The sequence below is a fragment of the Anabrus simplex genome, chromosome 2, assembly GCF_040414725.1.
Source record: "Anabrus simplex isolate iqAnaSimp1 chromosome 2, ASM4041472v1, whole genome shotgun sequence".
Classification (NCBI taxonomy): Eukaryota; Metazoa; Arthropoda; class Insecta; order Orthoptera; family Tettigoniidae; genus Anabrus; species Anabrus simplex.
In genome coordinates, this window is record NC_090266.1 from 199444655 (window position 1) to 199467157 (window position 22503).

The following is a 22503-nucleotide window of genomic DNA, read 5'->3' on the forward strand; positions in this document are numbered from 1 at the left end:
TGTACAAAACACACTATTAAACAAAGAATGACATGTTTCATTCTTAAAAGAATGCCATCAGATTCTATCATGTCACACACAATATTTGGAAACATTTACGATTATTTCTGTCCGAACAACTAGGATTTTTTTTTTTTTTTTTGCTACTTTGCTTTACATCGCACCGACACAGATAGGTCTTAATACCAATATAATGGTCCGTTATTGGACATTATAAATTTTCCAGCTAACTCATTCTTGGTTGCCTGCGTTTCGCCCTCGTGTGCTAAGCTAGGCTCATCAGTTGGGACTTAGATAGGTCTTATGGCGACGATGGGACAGGAAAGGCCTAGGAATGGGAAGGAAGCGGACGTGGCCTTAATTAAGATACAGCAACAGCATTTGCCTGGTGTGAAAATGGGGAAATCACGGAAAACCATCTTCAGGGCTCCCGACAATGGGGTTCGAACCCATTATCTCCCGGATGCGCACTCCGAACCGCACTGCCAACTTGCCCGGTCAACTAGGAATTTGAAATTTGGAACTTATCTTACTGAAGTCTTGCTTCGTCTCCACTCCAGCACACAACGCAAGGCATTTGAAAAATCGTTGCTCTTTCACTGGCTCGAATCCAACCGGCTGCCAGTCTGCTGGCCCTCCATTACATCACGCCCCCCATACTGGTCATGTCCCCTTTAGGTTCTTCATTCCTAGTGTTCCCTCAGTATTATCATTGTTATTTTGTTGTTGCTATCCTTATTATTATTTCTAGTATTACAATTCTTTTTAAAAACTATGCAAGGGTTCTTAATGACCATTTAATGGTCTGCATATTATACAGGTAATAATAATAATAATAATAATAATTACTAGCAACAACAAAACAACACTGATAATACTAAGGAAGCACTAGGGGTAAAGCACCTGAAGGGGAAGTGCAGCATGTCATTGACCTGACAGCTGTAATTTATACACAAGATACAGAGAACACAAAAACGAGATACAATCCATATTCAGCCTTTGGAGAACACACCATTTCAGGGATATCAAAAGGGATCTAAAAATCTTGCACATCAAAAATAAAAGTAAATCTCTGAATATAAAATAAGCAATTGAGATTTAAATCACAAATAAAAGGTATCAAAACTAACCTGAATGACCATACATTTGTAAAAAATTCCCCCTATTCACCCTGCTTAATTAACATCTGGACAACAATTACACTTGTTGCATTAGTGCTTAATGAATCCCACAGGAGGTAATCTCTGACTAGGTCTAGAATGTGGGTTTGGATATTCTTATCTGTAGTAAAGTCTGTGAATTTATGCACTGCCTTCACCACTTGAGTTAGGGATTGGAATAACTTACCAAGGGAAATGTTCAATAAATTTCCAATCTCATTGAAATCATTTAAGAAAAGGCTAGGAAAACAACAGATAGGGAATCTGCCACCTGGGCGACTTCCCTAAATGCAGATCAGTATTGATTAACTTGAGACAATCTTTTAGATTATTATTTATAACTTAAAAAAACACCTTAATAGAACTCTCTAGTTCAAAAAAATAATTAAGTTACTGGTATAATAGGCAACCATTAAATGCTCATTAAGAAATAAGAAGGAGAAGAAGAATAGTAACAACAAAATAATGATAACACTAAGGGAACACTAGGGATAAAGTACCTTAAGGGGAAATGCAGCATGTCACCGACCTGACCAATGTGGGGGGCATGACATAATAAAGGGTCAGCGAGCTGGCAGCCGGTCAGATTCAAGCCAATGAAATAACAACGGTTTTTCAAATGCCTTGCGTTGTATGCTGGAGTGGAGACAAAGCAGGACTTCATTAAGGTAAGTTCCAAATTTCAAATACCTTAGTGCAGGGCCTCTCAAACGCCCAAAATCTCACACGAGCAAACAGCGGCGCAAGGTTCCTGTGCACAGTGCATCGGTCCCGCTCGGCTCGGACCAACACTTCGTTTCTGGGCTACTCAGCTAAGCTCGGCTCGGATTTGCTATGGAGAGAGAGCGAGAGAGAGAGAGAGAGAGAGAGAGCTCCAAATCGAGGAGTGGGGGTCTACATTCTGGTCAACTAAGCGAAGTCGTCTTTTGCAACATGCACAGTGCACCCTGAGAGGCCCTGCCTTAGTGTTTGGACAGAAATAAACACAAATATTTCCAAATATTGAGTGTGACATGATAGAATCTGATGGTGTTCCTTTAAGAACGAAACATGTCATTCTTTGTTTAATAGTGTTCTTTTTACAGGTATGTTATTATAAGTTAAAAACTAATTGTGAGGTATGTTATGGTGTAATATTTATACTGAACTTCTGTGTTCGACAGACTGAAAAACGTTTAAGTTATATTTAAGTGAATCGACACTGGAAAGTGTCTTCTAAAAAAAAAAAAAAAAAAGTAGGCAAGGTCAAACTCTACAAGAAAAAAGAGAAAGAAGAATTAGGGTCTGGAGATTAAAGGAACAAGAGGTTTAGGAAGAGTTCAGGAAAGAATTACAAAAACTGATACCAAGGACAGATATTAGTCATGTTGAACAGGAATGGGATAAATTTAAGAGTGCATTTATAAGGCGTGCAGGGAAAACAAGTAGCAGAACGTCAGGAAAGGCAGGAGAGTAAGATACAACATGATAGAATGTTAGAATGAAAGATAATGTAAAGGAAAAGAGGAAAACTTGGAAGGAATGGAAACAATTAGACTATCCTCATTTTTTTCCCGTATTGAAAGTCTATTAAAAGGAGAATAGTAAAACTTAGATTTCCACCTATTCAATACTTTAAAAGCAAATACAAAATTAGGATCTCATCCTTGTTTTATTGCTTGATTTTGTTAAAACATAGGACATGTTTCGTTCATTTTTTGAAAATCTTCAGCCATAATTTTTTTTACAAGGTTGATTGGTAACATTGTTCCAGAACTTACACTTATGGTTTGTCGTTGACAAACTTATCAATAACAAACTTTAAAAAACCCTATTACACATAAATCGTTTATATATTACGTCATCTAATTAAGAATGATATGACAATTTGTTGAGTTTGAAAATTAAAACATATTCTAATACTCAAAATACAATGCCTATTAGTTGGTCTAGGTATAACTGCATTTACAATCTATTAAACTGCTGAATATCAAAAAATTTGCGTTGTTTGAACATAAAAACACTTTGTTAGAATCTGGAGTAAACTTTTTCACGTGTTATACCATACAGAAATGAAATCTTAATACACTCTCAAAACAGCTGAGTTTAGGTGTAGGTATTATTCTGTTTGTCTACAAAACGTCTAAACTGATGCGCCATATTGATTATAGGTTATGAATTTTGTAACACTTTAAAATATTTAACATCAGAATTTGTTGAATTCACAATTATCCTGTAGTCTTAACCAGTGTATGACAATCTTATGAACGTAAGCAGGGTCTAAGTCAGATGGGGACACTCAAACTTTGGTGATAGATGAGTAGTGATTTCTTCCAAGCTATGTAAGTAAGCCTGTTGACATATCCCTTCTACTCCTGCCTAGGTTTACGCTAGTGCTCTCAGCTGTTTGACGACTGCTTTAATAGTTTAATAGACAAAGGTGAAAGATTACAGCCTTGTCTAACCCCTGTACGTACCCTGAACCAAGAACTCATTCTACCATCACTTTTGACTGCAGCCCCAACTGTCAACATAAATGCCTGTGACTGATTTTAATAATCTACCCATAATCCCATGGTCGCCTTTTACGTTGGGATTTTTCAAAATATACCCTCCACCTGTCCAGTAATTCCCTGGGATCTCTTATGAGTTCACCTGAATTACCCAAAACACTGTTCATTTCCTTTTTCCCTCCCTTCCTAAGATTCCTTATTACTGTCCAGAAAGGTTTCCCCTGCTGCTTGACCTAGAATTTCCAGGTTATTACCAAAATCCTTCGACGACTTCTTTTTGGATTCAACAACTACTGTATTTGTTTTGCTCTGTTTCTTTCATCTACGTAAAATTCCCTGTCTGCATCAGCCCTTTGGAGCCATTTCTGATAAGCCGCCTTTTTACGTTTACAAGCTGCTCTCACTTCATCATTCCACCAAGATGTTCGCTTCTTCCCCATCTTTACACACAGTTGTTCCTAGTCATTCCCTTGCTGTTTCTACTACAGCATCCTGGTATGCCACCCATTCTCTTTCTATATTCTAAACCTCCTTACTGTCCACTGTTCAGAACTTCTCATTAGTCATATCCATGTACTTCTGTCTAATTTCCTCGTCATGGAGATTTTTACCCATATTCGTTTGCAGACAGATTTCACTTTTCTCTATCCCAGGCCTAGAGATACTTAGTCCACTACAGATCAGATAGTGGTCTGTATCATCGAAAAATTCCTAAAAAAACCAATACAGTCCTAACAGATTTTCTGAATTTGAAGTCGGTTATGATATAGTCTATTATGGATCCGGTACCCCTACCCTCCCACATGTAGCGGTGAATAGCCTCGTGCTTGAAGAATGTATTTGTAACTGCTAAACCCATACTAACAAAGAAGTCCAGCAAACGCTTCCCATTCTTATTAGCTTCCATATTTTCCCCACATTTACCAATCACCCTTTCGTATCGTTCAGTTCTATTTCCAACTCTCGCATTGAAATGGCCCATTAGCTCTATCCTATCCTTGCTGTTGACCCTGACTACTATGTCACTCGATGCTTCATAAAACTTGTCAATTTCATCCTCATCTGCACCCTCACATGGTGAATACACTGAGACAATTCTCATCCTAATTCCTCCAACTGACAAATCTACCCACATCATTCGCTCATTTGTGTGCCTAACAGCAACTACGTTGCGTGCAATAGTATTCCTGACAAACAGCCCTACCCCACGCTCTGCCCTTCCCTTTTTAGCACCCGTCAAGTACACTTTATAATCTCCCATCTCTTCCTCTTTATCTCCCCTTACCTGAATATCACTTCCTCCTAGCATATCCAGATGCATCCTCTTTGCTGATTCAGCCAGTTCTACTTTCTTTCTTCCATAAGCCCTATTAATACTGATAGCTCCCCATCAAATTCCATTTTGTTCATCAAGTTGTTTCCAAGGAGTCCCTCGCCTCTCAAATGGGAGTGGGACTCCGTTACTCCCATAGGTCCGAGGCTTGCTTAAAACGTTCTGGGCTCAGTAAATTCATGAAGCAAGATGCTACCCTATTTACACGTAGTCCAAGTTAGGATCTCTCCTCTAACAGGATAATGACGGCCGGTGGATTGTATAGTCCTAGCCGCCTGAGCACAAGGGGGGCCATGACTCAGAATATGTTCGAGATGCGCACTCCCATTCTGTAGCAACTGGTATCCCACCTCTCCGGACCACTTACCAGATCACTCAGCCATTGCCCATGGTTCACAAACTAGGACGTGACTACAGCAACCCACACCATGAACCATAATTAATAAATGATGATAATGCTGCAAATACAGTTCCTAAGGAGTCGATGTAAATGGAAAATGACAGAATGGAAAATTACCAGTATAACAGACAGCCCATTAAATAGTCATTAAGAACAGCTGTATAGTTAACAAAACAATAATAATAATAATAATAATAATAATAATAATAATAATAATAATACCTTCAACAATAAGGGGGGCACTAAAAATAAAACACTGGGCGAGTTGGCTGTTCGGCTATGGGCATGCAGCTGTGAGCTTGCATCTGGGAGATAGTGGGTTCGATCCCCACTGTCAGCAGCCCTGAAGTTGGTTTTCCGTGGCTTCCCATTTTCACACCAGCCAAATGCTGGGGCTGTACCTTAATTAGGGTCACGGCCACTTCCTTCCCGCTGCTAAGCCTTTCCTATCCCTTTGTCGCCATAGAACCTATCTCTGTGGGTGCGACATAAAGCCAACTGTACAAAAATAACCACCTAAAATAATGTACAGCATGTCATTGACCTATTGACCTAGCCAGGGCAGGAGGTGTGGCATGGCGGAAGGTTAACGAACTGACTAGCCAGATGGACTCACGTCAACAACACAGTACTGAGATTGCAGAAACTTGCATTCTATGCTAGAGTGGAGAGAAGTGAGGATTTCATTACAGTAAGTTCCAATTTTCATGCTTTTACATATTTAAACAGAAATAAACATAAATTTTTATACATTCCTAAATACTTTTAGTGATTTTTGATAGAATCTGGTGATGTTCTTTCAAGAATGAAACATGTGATTCCATTTTAATTAAGTTGTTTCTTTTTCAGGTATAATTCTGTTACCATATGTTCTCTTTTTCAGGTAGTTTATAACTTTTATTCAAAATTAGTTTTGGCAGACTGAAGAAAAGTTGTAAATTATTCTGATTTAGTTTTCAAAAGTGTCTTCAACGTATAATTGAAGCGCTGATATATTAACCCTAGTACTGCTGCAGGATTTTACCTCAAATGCTGAGGGTAAAGTTACTGCTTTAGACATTTTAAAATAAAATTTGTAGCCACAAATAAATCATAATATGCATGTATTGTATATCACCTTAAAACTTAGAAATAGAATAAACATTGATGCATTGATGAACATTTTTCAGGAATACCAGCATGGTGGTCTTCACACACCCTCCTCTTTTTGGCGTTTTGATCCAAGTCCTTGTAACAGTTCACACATAAACCAACATCACATCTGAAGCAGCCATAGTTGGACCTTTTCACTTTTTTATTTCCAGGAGAATTGCATACAACACAGATGATTATTGGGAAGTTTCTCTATAGTGTGAGAGGCGCTGCTGGAAACTGGCAAGTTTTGAACTTCTTGAGCACCACAGAGAGACTCTACAATGTTCACAGAGAGACTCTACAATGTTCACAATAAAGTCATACCTTGGTATTAGTTTATCTTCATCTGTATTCTGTGTATATAGAATATAGGCGTTGAGGATGGCCATGTCAACAATATGAAAAACAAATTTGTACCAGTTCCTATGGCTAGCTCGTTCAGCTGACACGTGATAAATTTTCTGATCAGACACATCAATACCCCTTCATCCCCTTTGTATACTCTGTCACTACAACTGGCATAACAATTTCCCTCTCATTCAAAGATCTACATTTCTCCTTGTTATTGATAGCTGGGCATGCAATAGACAGAACTGATAACTTTTTCTGAGATTTTTCTCTCCGTGCAGTGAACAGCAGTGGGCCACTTCTTTATATACAGTTAGTTCAGGCTCTAATTTTAAAGAGTTTATTCCTAGAGGAAGATTTTTTCTATTACTACGAACAGTACCGGTGAGAAGTGTGTTCTTTTCCCAAAGAGCTAATGCCAGGACAACAGAAGTATACCGGTTGTCCACAACAATATGGTACGCATTCCCAAATATACTTCCAATACTATTCAGGAAACTGAAAAATACATCAAACCCCAATTCTTTTCCACTTGATGCAGAACCTCCAAATTTTATGGGTGAATAAACACTGAACTGCATTGTATTTGAGAAACCTGGTTCACACACCTTGAAAAGTTTAATTCCCCAATGGCGGTGATGCTTGTTTGGCAGATACTGAATCAGATGAGTTGTTTTCAGCACCTACTAATGTCTCATCAATTCTCAATGTTTTCCTTGGAACATAATGATTTTTTAAACAAGAATTGAAGTGGTAAATGGCTGGCCTAACTTTGAAGAGGGGACCATAGTTTCTTTGCTGCATGTGCTGTCCACAATATAGAAATATGTTTATTAGTAAGAAAGTAGGCCTTGCCATCACTTTTCTAAAGAAGGGTGTGTCTTGACTAGGGTGCTGAGTTGATAAAATAACATGACAGGTTCTTTTCCTTCACAAGACCCATATTTATGACCAGGACAATAAAACGTTTCAAATCTGCCATCCTGATACCACCATCTGGCCATAGACGAAATCGACTGTGCTTCTGTAGAACACCTAACGTATGAATGTATTGTCTTGCATAATGATAAGTCTCTTGCATTAATAATCTCCAGAAACCAAGGGTAAAAACAGAAAGAAGTACAAGAGTGGGACTGCATTACGGGGAGGCATATTTTTGGGTCCTGGGTGGTGAACAGTAAATGAGACACTTTTTCTGGGGAATTCACTTTCTGGAGTTTCCACATCACACCAATTCACACTCACACCTTCAATACTTACATTACCAGTCGCTTGAAAACCTGTTGTAGAACCTAGAAGCTCACCAACATACGCGTCACTAGATTTTGGGACACCCTGTGATAATCTACCCGCTGCACTCACAATTGCATTTTCATTTTCAATTTCATCATCTGATGAACTCTCCACATTATCCTCCAAACAATAATCTTCATCACTATCCATATCATCATAAACAAGTCTTTCAATTTCATTATCGTCAACATAAACGGACGCTACGTCCCTTAACTGATAACTTCAAGATAAAATAGTGTCTGCCTTCCAAACAAATTATACTGCTGACTCACAAATAGTTTTAAAAGAAAGATCAACCTTCCAACTAGCAGCTAAACATACAAAGGGCACTAGGAAAGTTTTGCAATGTGAGTGAACACTTTAATAAACTTTTTCAAAATAATTTCTACCACACTCAATACACTTCTCCATATGTCGAAACTAGTCACTGAACCAACTCTGCAACTTTTCTTCGGTTACATTTTCACACTCTTGATCCCATGCTGCCAGAAGGTCCTCGTCGGATGAAAAACGCCGCCCTTTCATCTTCACTTCTGGGAAGAGTGCGAAGTCACATGGGGGCAAGATCAGGACTGTATGGAGGCTGATCAAGCACAGTCAACCCTGATCTGGCAAGAAAATCCATTGTTACATTAGCACAATGTGCTGGAGCATTGTCGTGATGCAAGAGCCAAGTGTTGAGCCGTGACCTTGGATGGAGCTGCTTGAGAGCCTGGATGACCTGCGGCAGACAAGTCTCACTGTACCACTTTGCAGTAACTGTCCTTTGTGTTTCTAGCACAACCCGAGTCAGGATGCCGTTTAGTGAAGAATACTGCAATCAACCTTTTCTTCACTGACCTTGACTTTCGCACAGTCACAGGAGTACCCTCATCTTCAAACAGCCACACCTTGTTCTGAGATTTTGTTGGGACATTGTAATTTGTAATAATAAAGCCAAGTTTCGTCACCTGTAGCGATTATAAGTTAAGAACTTCATTTTCCCGTATTGAACTGACATTCACAATTAGAATTAAAGAAGGTTCAACCTATTCAATACAAAGTGTGTTGTACAAGGTGTTCACAACATGTTATTTATTATTACTACTACTACCGGTTTCGACGCTTAATGGCGTCATCATCAGCTAGAAATCACAAAGTGGGCAGGGTACATAACATAAAATTGTATAGGTTGCAAAGTACAAATGATTGACTGTTTTTACATTAAGAGCTAGATGAATAATGAGTAAAATAGGAAGGCACTGGTCAACAGTTAATCCACGAGCAAAACTGTAGCGGATAATTGCGTGATATTCACCTTTAGACCACACTGACATCTTAACTTGCTTTCAATCCCACTGCTTGGTAACAACTTGTGTGAAGGTCATGCCTTGCTGTCTTCTAGACCACTTTTCACCCCTTTTTTCATCCCTCACCATAACAGGGGTGTCCAGCCGACCGTTTCTGCGTATTGCAAAACTTTCCAAGTGCCCTTTGTACTACTCCTGTCATCTCTTGAGATTCTTACGAACTACGATGATTTTCCCGACCACCTATCAGGTGGACGATCACAATTAAGAAACAGTCACACCGTCTGCATTTCTTGGGTAAATGGGAACTGTTCATAAAGAGGCAAATTTCCTGACTTACAATAATAATGTTGTTTGCTTTACGTCCCACTAACTACTTTTACAGTTTTTGGAGATGCCGAGGTGCCGGAATTTAGTCCCACCAGAGTTCTTTTACGTGCCAGTAAATCTACCGACGCGAGACTGATGTATTTGAGCACCGTCAAATACCACCGGACTGAGCCAGGATCGAACGTGCCAAGTTGGGGTCAGAAGGCCAGCACCTCAACCGTCTGAGCCACTCAGCCCGGCAATTTCCTGACTTACAAAGAATCTTTAGAAGTCATACAAGTACACAGGTATGCGAAAAAGAGAGCATCTAAACGAATCTGCTCATTATTGTACCTTCTAGTTTTTAAATTGTAATCAATTTTTTAAATATGAACAATACAGACCTACACTACAAATCACAGCATGGGCTTAGAAGAAGAGATGGATACAGGACACCAGATATAAGTACTCTGAACCCAACTGACAGTAAAAAAAAAACAAGCATGAGGAACATGATTTATCAAACACCTTTAATGATCATCATTAAACAGATACCTTTAATCCTTTTAATCATCATCATCATCATCATCATCATCATCATCATCAATTCCCCTAATCCAGCCCCAGCCAGGTTTGAACATTTCTAGTCCTACCTCCCCATTATCTCCCGAATACTGGATACTGGCCGCACTTAAGCAACTGCAGCTATTGAGCTCGGTCCCACAATTCTTCTTCTGTAATTCTGTTTTATTTCAGGTTCCTTCATATATGGTCTTGATCAAGTCTATATTGTTCCGAGTCTTCCTCTTGCTCTCTCTCTCTCTCTCTCTCTCTCTCTCCCTATCCCAAACTTAACCTCCATAATTTGTTTTGGGATCCTCCCCTCTTGTCTTCCATTCTCTCTACATGTCCAAACCATCTTATTCTATCCTCCCCAATTCTACCTCTTCTTTTCTACTCCAATTCCTTCCCGACATCTTCATTTCTCACTGTTTTCTCCTATCATGTTTCTTAGGAATTTAATTTCATTTACTGGTAGTTGAATTCCTCTCTCCTTTGCCACTACTTTTATCTCCACTGCATATATCAATAAGGTACCCTTCCGTAGCAACTCCTCCTTTCAAACTAGGTTCCTTACATTCTGGTAGAATGGATTTGCCTGTTGCACCAATTTGCGAATCTCTATATCAAGTCTTCCATTTTGCATTAGTTCACTTCTAGGTATATCAAGCTATCCCCCATTTCAAAGTTCTCACCTCCATTCTTTACAATTCCTTTCCCTACTGCCACCTTTTGTTATCAGCATTATTTTGCTCTTCTCCACTCTGAATTTCATTTTCCCGTTCAGTATGACCAGTTGTTCTTGTACCCTTAGTGTCAGCTACCCACACCACCATATTGTTCGAGTCAACTGGTTTGATGCAGCACTCCATGCCACCCTATGCTGTGCTAACCTTTTCATTTCTACATAACTATTGCATCCTACATCTGCTTGTCATATTCATAACTTGGTCTACCCCTACCGTTCTTACCACCTACACTTCCTTCAAACACCAACTGAACAAGTCCTCGGTGTCTTAGGATGTTTTTTATCATTCTATCTCTTCTTCTCATCAAATTTAGCAAATCGATCTCCTCTCACCAATTTGATTCAGTACCTCTTCATTCATGTTCTGATCTATCCATCGCACCTTCAGCATTCTTCTGTAACACCACATTTCAAAACCTTCTATTCTCTATCTTCCTGAGCTAGTTATCGTCCATGAACTGAAATGTCGTACGGCTTTTAGTGCCGGGATATCCCAGGACTGATTCGGCTCGCCAGGTGCAAGTCTATCTATTTGACACCCGTAGGCGACCTGCACGTCGTGATGAGGATGAAATGATGACAACACATATACACAGCCCCCGTGCCATGGGAATTAACCAATTAAGGTTAAAATCTTCGACCCGGCCGGGAATCAAACGCGGGACCCTCTGAACCGAAGGCCAGTACGCTGACCGTTCAGCCAATGAGTCGTCATGTTTCACTTCCATAAAATGCCACGCTCCGGACAAAATTCTTCAGAAACATTTTTCTAATTACTATATCAATGTTTGAAGTGAGCAAATTTATTTTCTTAAGAAAGCTCTTCCTTGCTTGTGCTAGTCTGCATTCTATGTCCTACTTCCTTCTGCCATCGTTAGTAATTTTACTACCTAAGTAACAATATTCATCTACTTCCTTTAAGACTATTTTCCTAATCAAATATTACCAGCATCACCTGCTTTCGCTTGACTGCACTCCATTACTTTTGTTTTGGACTTATTGATTTTCATCTCGTACTCCTTACCCAAGACTTTGTCCATACCATTCAGCAATTTCGAGATCTTCTGCAGTCTCAGATAAAATAACAATATCATCAGCAAATCTCAACGTTTTGATTACCTCTCCATGGACTGTGATTCCCATTCCAAATTCCTCTTTGATTTCCGTTAGTGCCTGTTCTATGTAAACACTGAAAAGGAGGGGAGACAGACTGCAGCCTTGCCCCACTCCTTTCTGGATTGCTGCCTCTTTTTTATAACTCTCTATTCTTATCACTGCAGACAGATTTTTATACAGATTGTAGATAATCCTTCGGCCTCGGTATCTGATCCCAATCACCTTCAGAATCTTAAATAGCTTGGTCCAATCAACATTATCCAATGCCTTTTCTAGATCTACAAACGCCATGTACGTGGGCTTGTCCTTCTTAATTCAATCCTCTAAGATCAAACGTAAAGTCATGATTGCTTCACGTGTTCCTACATTTCTCCTGTAGCCAAATTGATCTTCTCCCAACTCAGCTTCATCTTGTCTTTCCATTCTCCTGTAAATAATGTGTGTTTTGCAGGCATGAGATATTACTAAACTAATGGTGCAGTAGTTTTCACACTTTCTTGAGAATAGGTATAACAACACTGCTGAAAATCACATGGCACTTCTCCTGTCTCATACACCTTACACACTAGAATAACCTTGCCATGCTGGTTTCTTCTAAGGCAGTCAGTAATTCAGAGATGTCATCAACACCAGGTGCCTTGTTCCTATTGAGGTCTCTCACAGCTCTGTCAAACTCTGACCTCAAAACTGGGTCTCTCATTTCATCAGCATCAACAGCCTCTCCTTGTTCCAGAACCAAATCAGCTACATCTTTACCTTGATACAACTGTTGGATATGTTCCTGCCATATTTCTGCTTTGTCTTCCTTCCCTAGAAGTGGCTTTCCATCTGAGCTCTTAATATTCATACACCTAGATTTCCTTGATTTTCCTGTATGCAGTATCTACCTTTCCTAGGATCATACAACCTTCAACTTCCTTGCACTTCTTCAGCCATTCTTCCTTAGCTACCTTGCACTTTCTATCCACTTGATTCTTTAATCGCCATTATTCTTTTCTGCCCTCTTCATTTCTAGCATTCTTGTATTTTCTTCATTCATCAATCAGGACTAGTATCTCCTGAGTTATCCACTGATTCTTAATTGATCTTTTCTTCCGTCCTAACATTTCTTCAGCAGCCCTTCCGACTTCATTTTTCATGACTATTCACTCTTCCTCTATAGTGTTTCCTTCAGCCTTTTCATTTAGTCCTTATGCAATATGTTCCTTGAAACAACCCCTCACACTTTTGTCTTTCAACTTGTTTAGGTCCCATCTTCTTGCATTCCTTCCTTTCTTCAATTTCTTCAACTTCAGATGGCATTTCATGACAAACAAGTTGTGATAATACAGATGTTGATTCCCATAGGGAATTTAAAATATTTGTCCCGAATGAGTAAATTTATAATACCAATATAATGGTCCGTTATTGGACATTATAAATTTTCCAGCTAACTCATTCTTGGTTGCCTGTGTTTCGCCCTCGTGTCCAAATTACATTAATTAAGGCCACGGCCGGTTCCTTCCCACTCCTAGCCCATCCCTGTCCCATCGTAGTCCATAAAACCTATCTGTGTCGGCGCGACGTAAAGTAACTTGCAATTAGTATTTTATTGTTAATACCCTGAGGAGAATAAATTGAAATTTTATGACATTTTTTTACACAGTATTCCCCACCAAGCTACTCATTCCCACAACCCGGCTATCGAAAATTTCTGGGGAGAACACTGATTTGGTAGTAAATAAAAGTGATTGTTGCCTCAAGTATCAGGTAATTTTTAACAGTAAAAATCTGTTTAATTAACAAAAGTACTGCAATATTATGCCAAAGAAGAAGTTTTTAAAAAATCAGTTACATAATATGAATAAGCTCTGTCCCACTTTTGCCTCAGTATCTATCAAACAAGCTTCCTCACTGAGTTAACACTGTATCCCTCTTTAGCCCCAGGCCTGTCCCAACATTGCCCCAAACCACGAGGTAATTGTGGGATACAGTTATTGTGGAAATGCTTACCAGTTGTAAGATTTTAATACACTTTGTTCCAGGAAATGATTTGCGGGTATCAAATTACAATAATTTAACATCGTGCCAAATTTCCATATTGAGATTTAGTGCCCTAGAATTTGAAAGTTTTCATTTACATCCCATAATTACCCCAGTTGACCCTACACTTCAAGAATTCCTCGAATCTTTTCCATTGCTCCAATATAGAACGTATGCCTTTCTCATTAACTTCCTTCCTTTTACCTTCCACTTTATTTTGCTCATCTAATCACTGCTAAATTGTCATTCCCCATCAATGATCTGTTACAGGATAATATCCTCAGGTGACGCACCAACTGCTTAAAATATGTTTAAAATTAAAAACAGAGCCATTGTAATTGTGAAGGATGTAAAAGTACAGACTCAAGTACGCCTTTCATGAAGGAATGTGCATACATAAGTAGGGGTAAAGACCCTGTAGTAGCCTACATCACTTTAAACCAGCAATCATCATCATCATCATCATCATCATCATCATCATCATCATCATCATCATCATCATCATCATCATCATCATCAACATCCACAACTGAAACAACATTAACTTAATCCTTAAGAAAATATTACAGCTAGAGATTGCTCACTTCATAGCATTAACAGCATTTATATTTACAATACAGGACTCTTATACAACTCACATGTCAGCATTCTAGGCAATACTGACAGCTATACGTCTCCATGGTAATTTCTGGCATACATTGGAACTTTTAATTTGCTTTAATGTAAGATGCAAAAAATGCTGGTTACGACAGTACTGCTCTGCACTGTCGAATCACACACCCAATTACTACCATACCGGGATGCCAGAATAAAACTGCATGGCTAAAACAGAATATGAATTCTAATAGCAACAACAAAGATTCTGAAAAGACTTAAAGGGAATAACTTCAAAACAGCTTGTCTTAATCTAAACCTACGTACCTCAATGGAAGTGCATGAAGTCTTTAGTGCTGAACTAAAAGTGAAATATTGATGTATTCATTAACTGGAGACAACCCTTATTCAAGAGCCTTGGGTAGTCAAGGGCAGAGTAGCAGGACTGACGGAATCTGGAGGTAGGCTGATGTACGATACAACATTGGAAATACCCAGAATATGTCTTCTTGTGAACACGAAACTAAAATGCCTTACGTTGCAGGAACACTGTTCACGGGACTTAAACGTGGCCAAGATTAAACTTGGAAATTGGGAGGGACCCAGAGCAATAACCATAGGTTCCGCATACCTCCCATATGACTCAACTAATCTGCCCCCATCAGAAGACGTTGAGAACTTAATTTGCAATGAAAACAGGAAGGCGAACGCTTAGTCCTTGGAGCAGATGCAAATTCACACCACACGGCATGGGGCAGCACGAACTGCAATGCAAGACGCGAGTCTTTACTAGAGTTTATTATTGGAAATGAGTTGACGATACTAAACCTAGGAAACAAGCCTACATTTATAAATAAAAATCGTAGGGAGGTAATAGACATTACACTAAGCACTACGCATATTGCAAACTTTATTAATGACTGGAAGGTGCTGGAAGAACCATCATTGGCAGACCACCAGAACATCCAATCTGCAATAGATGTGAGACTATGTGGGATTGAGATGTACAAAGACCCAAAAAGAACTGGCTGGGATAGATACATAGAAGTTCTACGGAAGGCTGTACAAAAATTCCAACTAACGTGAAAGGACTGAAAGAATTGGATGAGGCAGTGGAACAATTAGAAGAGGCCATTACAGACTCATTCCATGACAACTGTCCTCTCAAAGAAAAGAAAGACACCAAAAAGGTAAGGTGGTGGAACAACAAACTAGCCAAAATAAAAAAAGAGATTAGGATGTTGTATAGAATATCATCTAGAGTATCATAGGAAACTCACAGAGTATAACCTACAGATACAAAAAGCAAATCTTGGAGACTGTTCTGTGAGAAAGTGGAATCACACACTGAAACAGCAAAGCTCCAGAAGGTTCTGAAAGCAACCCATATAAATCAAGTGGGGACACTGGAGAAACCAGATGGGTCATTTACTCAGGCAGGGAGGGACACACCGGAGATACTAATGGTGTGTCACTTTCCTGAGGCAGAGATGACAGAAGAAGAAACGGTTGGAACAGAGACCGGAGCTTGAAGAGCAGACTGGAACTGTGCCAACAGAATAATAAAATATAACCATGTAAAATGGGCAATCAACACGTTTCATCCTATAAAGGCTCCAGGGCCAGAAGAGATACTTCCGATGCTCCTACAGGAAGGACGGAAGATACTCGTCAATGCCCTGACGGACCTTTTCAGAGCCAACCTAGCTTTAGAGTATGTGCCAAAATCATGGTCTGAAGCTAAAGCAATATTCATACCTAAGCTTGGAAGGGCAAATTTTGCCCAAGCCAAAGCATACAGACCATTATGTTTAACCTCCTTCATGCTGAAAGCAATGGAGAAAATTCTGGATAAATATATCAGAAGAACGGTGCAACTGAAGTCAAAGTTACATGAAAATCAGTTTGCATATAGACCTGGCAGATCCACTGAAGTAGCACTCCACCAGTTGGTTTGTAAACTAGAGGAAAGCCTAGAATATAAAGAAATTGGACTGGTGGGACTTCTCGATATAGAAGGAGCCTTCAGCAATACAACCTATGACTATGATCAAAGCATTGGAAAAGAGCAAGGTGAGAAAAACGTTGTCAAATGGATTAAATCCATGTTAGATGGAAGGAAGACAAAAGCAACCCTGTTTGGAGAAACGCTGATGGTTAGGGCAAACCAACACTGTGCTCAGGGAGGAGTTATTTCGCTTCTGCTGTGGAACCTCGTGGTGAACAAAATCAGAGCTATGCTCAAAGAACAGGGTTTTTTACACAAGTATACGCAGATGATGTAGTGATTGTGGTATGAGGTAAGGTGATTAGTGTTATCCAGGACCTCATGCGAAGATCATGTAACTTTGTGGAGAACTGGTGTCAGGAAGAACAACTATCAGGTTTTTTTTTCTATTTGCTTTACATCCCACCGACACAGATATGTCTTATGGCGACGATGGGATAGGAAAGGCCTAGGAATGGGAAGGAAGTGGCCGTGGCCTTAATTACGGTACAGCCCTAGCATTTGCCTGGTATGAAAATGGGAAACCACGGAAAACTATTTTCAGGGCTGCCACTATCTCCCGATTACTGGATACTGGCCGCACTTTAGCGACTGCAACTATCGAGCTCGGTCAACTATCAGTCAACCCGAACAAGATAACTCTGGTCCCTTTTACAAGAAGGAGAAAATTACAGGGAAAGAGATCACAGAAGCTATTTGGACAAGATATCTGTGGCTTGGTTCTAAAAGGGCCAACGTCAAAAAACCTGTCTTTGAGCTATGAGCATTTGAAGTTTTGCTTATAGTTTTCCAATTATTGTTTTCAACAACTAACTTCAAATAACTTTATACTTTCTTTGTGGAAGTCACCTTATTAAACGCTAATTGTTTCTATTGTATTCTTTAAAAATTGCTACGTCTCTAATCTTTACTGGTAATCTAACATTATTGGCAAGGGCTTATTTAATTAAACGTTAACTGTTCGTTGAGGACTTAACAGAGACATTGGCCCTTTTAACATGTTGCAAGCCAGGATAAAACGCGTTTGTATCAGTTAATATCTCAATTTCGATAAAAAATGACATTGCCCTTTTAGAACCAAGCCACAGATATATATATGGAAAAACAGGCACTGAACCTAGGTGTAGTGTTAAGACAAAAATCTAACCTGGAATCCACACATAGAAAGGAACATAACCCGGGCCAAGAATTTGCTGTATGCATGTAAAAGAGCCATCGGGAAGACATGGGGCCTAAGACCATCAATGGTAATGTAGATATATACAATGATCATTAGACCGTTGATGGCCTATGCTGCAATCATCTGGTGGCAGAAAGTAAGTCAAGAAAAAGTCAGTAGTAGATTGGATAGCCTATAGAGAATGGCATGCATAGCCATAAATGGGGCTACGAGAACTACGCCGACAGAAGCCTTGAATACTTTACTAGATCACCCATCACTATGCAATTTCATAAAAGAACAGACTGGAATGGGGTCATACAAACTGGCACAATCAGAGTGCTGGAATGCACTAAGTCCCAATATATGACACTGTAAAATTAACAGAGTAATAACAGAGGAAGTTCTACACATGCCTTCTGATCATATGATGACAAAGTACAAATTTGAAAAACCGTTAAGAGACCCAGATAATAAGAAAAGAAGACTGGGATATCAACAAATGGAATACTGAAAAAGAAGATATAGTGTGGTGGACTGATGGCTCGAAGACTGTGGATGGCACAGGAGGAGGGATCAACAGGAGAAGACCTGAGAGATAAATCTTGATGAGCCTGGGCAACACACTACAGTCTTTCAAGCTGAAGTGATAGCTATCACAACATGTCTTGAAGAAAATCTGAAAATGAACTATAAGAATAAGGACATTTTCATTTTTACGGACAGCCAAGCGGCCATTAAGGCACTAGAAGCAGTCCGGATAATATCCAAAATTGTCTGGTATAGCCATTCACTTCTCCTGAAGCTCTCAAGGTACAACATTTTCAAAATAATATAGGTACCAAGGCATGCAGGTATAGAAGGAAATGAAAAGGAAGATAAACCGGCACCGGGCGAGTTGTCCGTGCGGTTAGGAGCGTGCAGCTGTGAGCTCGCATCCGGGAGATAGTGGGTTCGAACCCCACTGTCGGCAGGCCTGAAGATGGTTCTCCGTGGTTTCCCATTTTCACACCAGGCAAATGCTGGGGCTGTACCTTAATTAAGGCCATGGCCGCTTCCTTCCCATTGCCGGGCCTTTCCTGTCCCATCATCGCCACGAGACCTGTGTCGCCACGACTTCAAGCAAAAAAATAGCAAAATAGCAATAGATAAACTGGCCAGGAAAAGGGAAGAAACATATTTTGTAGGCCCAGATCCTGTATGCAGGATTTCCTATGGACAAGCCCGACACTACATAGGAAAATAGGTACAAAAGAAACAAATGGAGAACTGGAAAAATGCTCCAGGATGCAGGCTTGCAAAGGAACTGATAAAAGGACCAAACAAGAAACATACAAAAAAAAACTGTTGAAACTCAGCGGTGAAAATATAAGTTGGGTAGTAGGACTGTTGACAGGACACTGCCATCTGAAAAAACACCTACACAGAATTGGAGTAATAAGAGACAATATATGCAGGAAATGCAATGAAGCAGAAGAATCAGCTGAACACACACTTTTCGAATGTGACAGGGGCGGTGCGTGGTATTGTTGCAGTGTTGCACAACTCCCAATAATTTTACACTTCATTTATCGTCTTTTCTTCTATTGTTTTAGTTTAGTAAACTCTATATTCGAAAACATGTTAAAATCAACCATCTTTGGTTGTTCGCTGTACTAATGCTTCGTAACGGACCAATAAATGCTGTTGGCTTCGAATCAGACTCGGGGGGGGGGGGGTGCTTTACTACGGCAACTCCCTAGCGGACCGCGTGGCGCAATGTACCTCAGCAGGGACGACCTTAAGCCTGTATAGCATCAGGTAGCATGCTCGCCGGTATCGGTCTCAGGGAGTTGCACGAGACTAGCAAGGCCCCTGTCGAGAAACAGTTCCAAATGTCCCCGTTAGATAGCACCACTCTGCGGAGATTACTTCATTCCTACTTTTTCTCCTCTCGCAAAGGTAACTTAACTTCCATTTTTTTAATTTACAATTTTTACTTTATGTTGCACCGAAGCAGATAGGCCTTACAGCGACGATGGGATAGAAAAGGGCTAGGAGTTGGAAGGAAGCGACCGTGGCTTTAATTAAGGCACAGCCACATCTTTTGCCTGGTGTGAAAATGGGAAACAGCGGAAAAACCATCTTCAGGGCTTCCAACAGTGGTGTTCGAACCCTCTATCCCCCGAATGCAAGCTCATAGCTACGCGATGCTACCCGCGCGATCAACTTGCTGGGTAATTTCTTTTCCACGCCATACCAGGCCACCCACAATATTACCAACATCTTGCTTCAATGAAAAACAGGAGGGCAAATTTTCAATTCAAGTTAGGCAAAAGTAACTGTGCTAGGCTAAGTGGCTCAGAGAGTTGAGGCGCTGGCCTTCTATCCTCCACCGTGGCAGGTTCGATCCTGGCTCAGTCCGGTAAGAAGGTGGTACGTCAGCCTCGTGTCAGTAGATTTACTGGCATGCGGGACTACATTTCAGCACCTCGGCGCCTCCGAAAACCGTGAAAAAATTCGTAAAGCCTAAACTTTATTACTGAGAGTAACTGTAGTTATAGTGTATATTTAGCCTCTTGTTTCCTGGGTTGAAATCGCCAGATATATTTCGGGTTTAGTAAAGTAAACTCATGTCCTTATCCCGAGGTAGTGCAGCTTTTTTCAGGTACACCCCCAATGGAGGTCAGCTGCATGTACCTTTTCAACCACATACCAGCCCTCCTGCCATTCTTAAATTTTTCGCAGTACCGGGAATTGAACCCGAGCCCACGAGGACGGCAGCTAATAGCTCTAGCTGTTACGCTACGGAGACGGACTCAGTTTTAGTAGGAATGTAGTTCATTACTTAACGATAATAGAGTCTCTTGTTATTTCTGTAAGCTATAAAAATGTGACACTGAAAATTTTGGTGCAACACCCAGCTTCAGATACCATCAGCCGCCACTGGAATGTGAGGCACTGGGTAGAATCACTCTCTCCACACGAGGACTACCAGGGAGAGAAAAAATCCAAGAAGACCCAATAAGAACAATCTGCAGCTTTGTGAAGGGACCAAGTATATAGGTGGGAATGAAGGAAAAACATGGTAGCAAATGATCTTGGAGGTTGGCACTAATTAGGAACTAATATTTAGAGGCCCCATGAATAAAAGGGGAAGAAAAATTGGAGAAAAAGAAAATCTCTCTAATTTACATCACTGAGAATTTTTGATGTTGTTGTTGTTGTTGTTGTTATTATGAAACCTACGCGAGCTTGGTTCTTGACATGTTCAATACCATGGTGTATTAAGTTCTGTTCCATGATCTTGTCATTGGGATGGCTAACTTGCATTTCACATTGAAACAATTATCACTTCATTCAAATCTTTTAAGTGAATAAAACAATAATTACTAGCTCTAAAATATAATGAAGGAAGAATGTAAAGCATTACCTGTGGTTAAAAGACACTTCGCTTCTGATCTGGTATCTTCGATTGGATTATTAGAGGAGAGTTGGTTCGAGTCGTAAGATTTCACTGATCCACCATCATTGAACTCTTGCGTGTACTCATTTTCCCGTAAAATTGTCGTGACCTAATGAAAAACGTACAATTTTTTGCTTTAATGTGTAATGGATAATCCGAACATTAAAAATATTATAAAAAGTCACTTACCTCCTGAGGGGAAAGACGAGCAACGGCATCATACTTTGGCGAGGAATGAAGAAAATTACAGCTGTCAAACGTGCAACTCACACTGTAGCACTTACTTCTAAAGAGCAATTTTACATGATGCTGAGAATCTAAACTATGCACAGATCTTTTAATGACATCATTTACTGTGAAGCTACAATGTTTGAAACATTTACTTGCAATCATTTGCTGAAATCTAGCCGTAACTGCCATATCCTAAAACTATTGAAATAGCATATACAACAATACCGGTAAGTGTAGAATGAATTTCTTAGTTACAAGTTAATTTTCATAGATAACGTATGCTGGATAATGTCATATTCACTAAAATGACTTATATTTTAAAACGGAATGTTTGGTTCAGCTTTACATTGCAAAACATAGAAAAGCGATGGTACCCAAATTTCGTCAAAAAAATAACCTGCAAACAAAACTTGCAAACGTTCTTTTCTTCCTTTTATTGACATTTTTGCATTCGCCTTTTGTTTGCGTTCCAGGGCTGCGTTCACAAAATACGAAAACACGACCCCCGAGGTTGCGTTTACAAAATCAACTAGTGATGTGCGCGAGTAACGCTTGGACTCGCGAGAATCGAGTCTGGCGAGTCCAAGCCTCGCCGAGTAACCCGTGCCAAATACTTTAATACACCAATACCGGACAGCTGTATCTCAACAGCATTGAGTGGAGTGCGAACAGCGACGGTGGTGACATCTAGCGTGTTGGTGTGAACTGCATACTTGTCTGTGCTACACCTGAGAGGAATGCACTACACTCATTGGAAATATTTTTGTTAAAATAATTGAATAGCCATAGTAATTAAGAATGAAATTTTAAAATATGAAATTCCTCCTCCATAAACCTCCAAACGAGCATTATGTTAGCAGT

General features: G+C 39.9%; 1 protein-coding gene across 1 annotated transcript in view; it reads right to left on the reverse strand.

The window, feature by feature from the left end:
* Pdp (pyruvate dehydrogenase [acetyl-transferring]-phosphatase 1-like protein, mitochondrial) overlaps positions 1-22244 on the reverse strand; it is a 52525-nt gene extending 30281 nt beyond the window's left edge. The window contains exons 1-2 of the mRNA XM_067140499.2: positions 21601-22244; positions 21379-21520 (exon numbers count right to left, since the gene is read on the reverse strand). Coding sequence (XP_066996600.1) covers positions 21379-21520; positions 21601-21831 — 373 coding nt within the window. The 5' untranslated portion in view covers positions 21832-22244. The remainder of the gene's footprint in view (positions 1-21378; positions 21521-21600) is intronic.
* Positions 22245-22503: the final 259 nt, after the last annotated feature.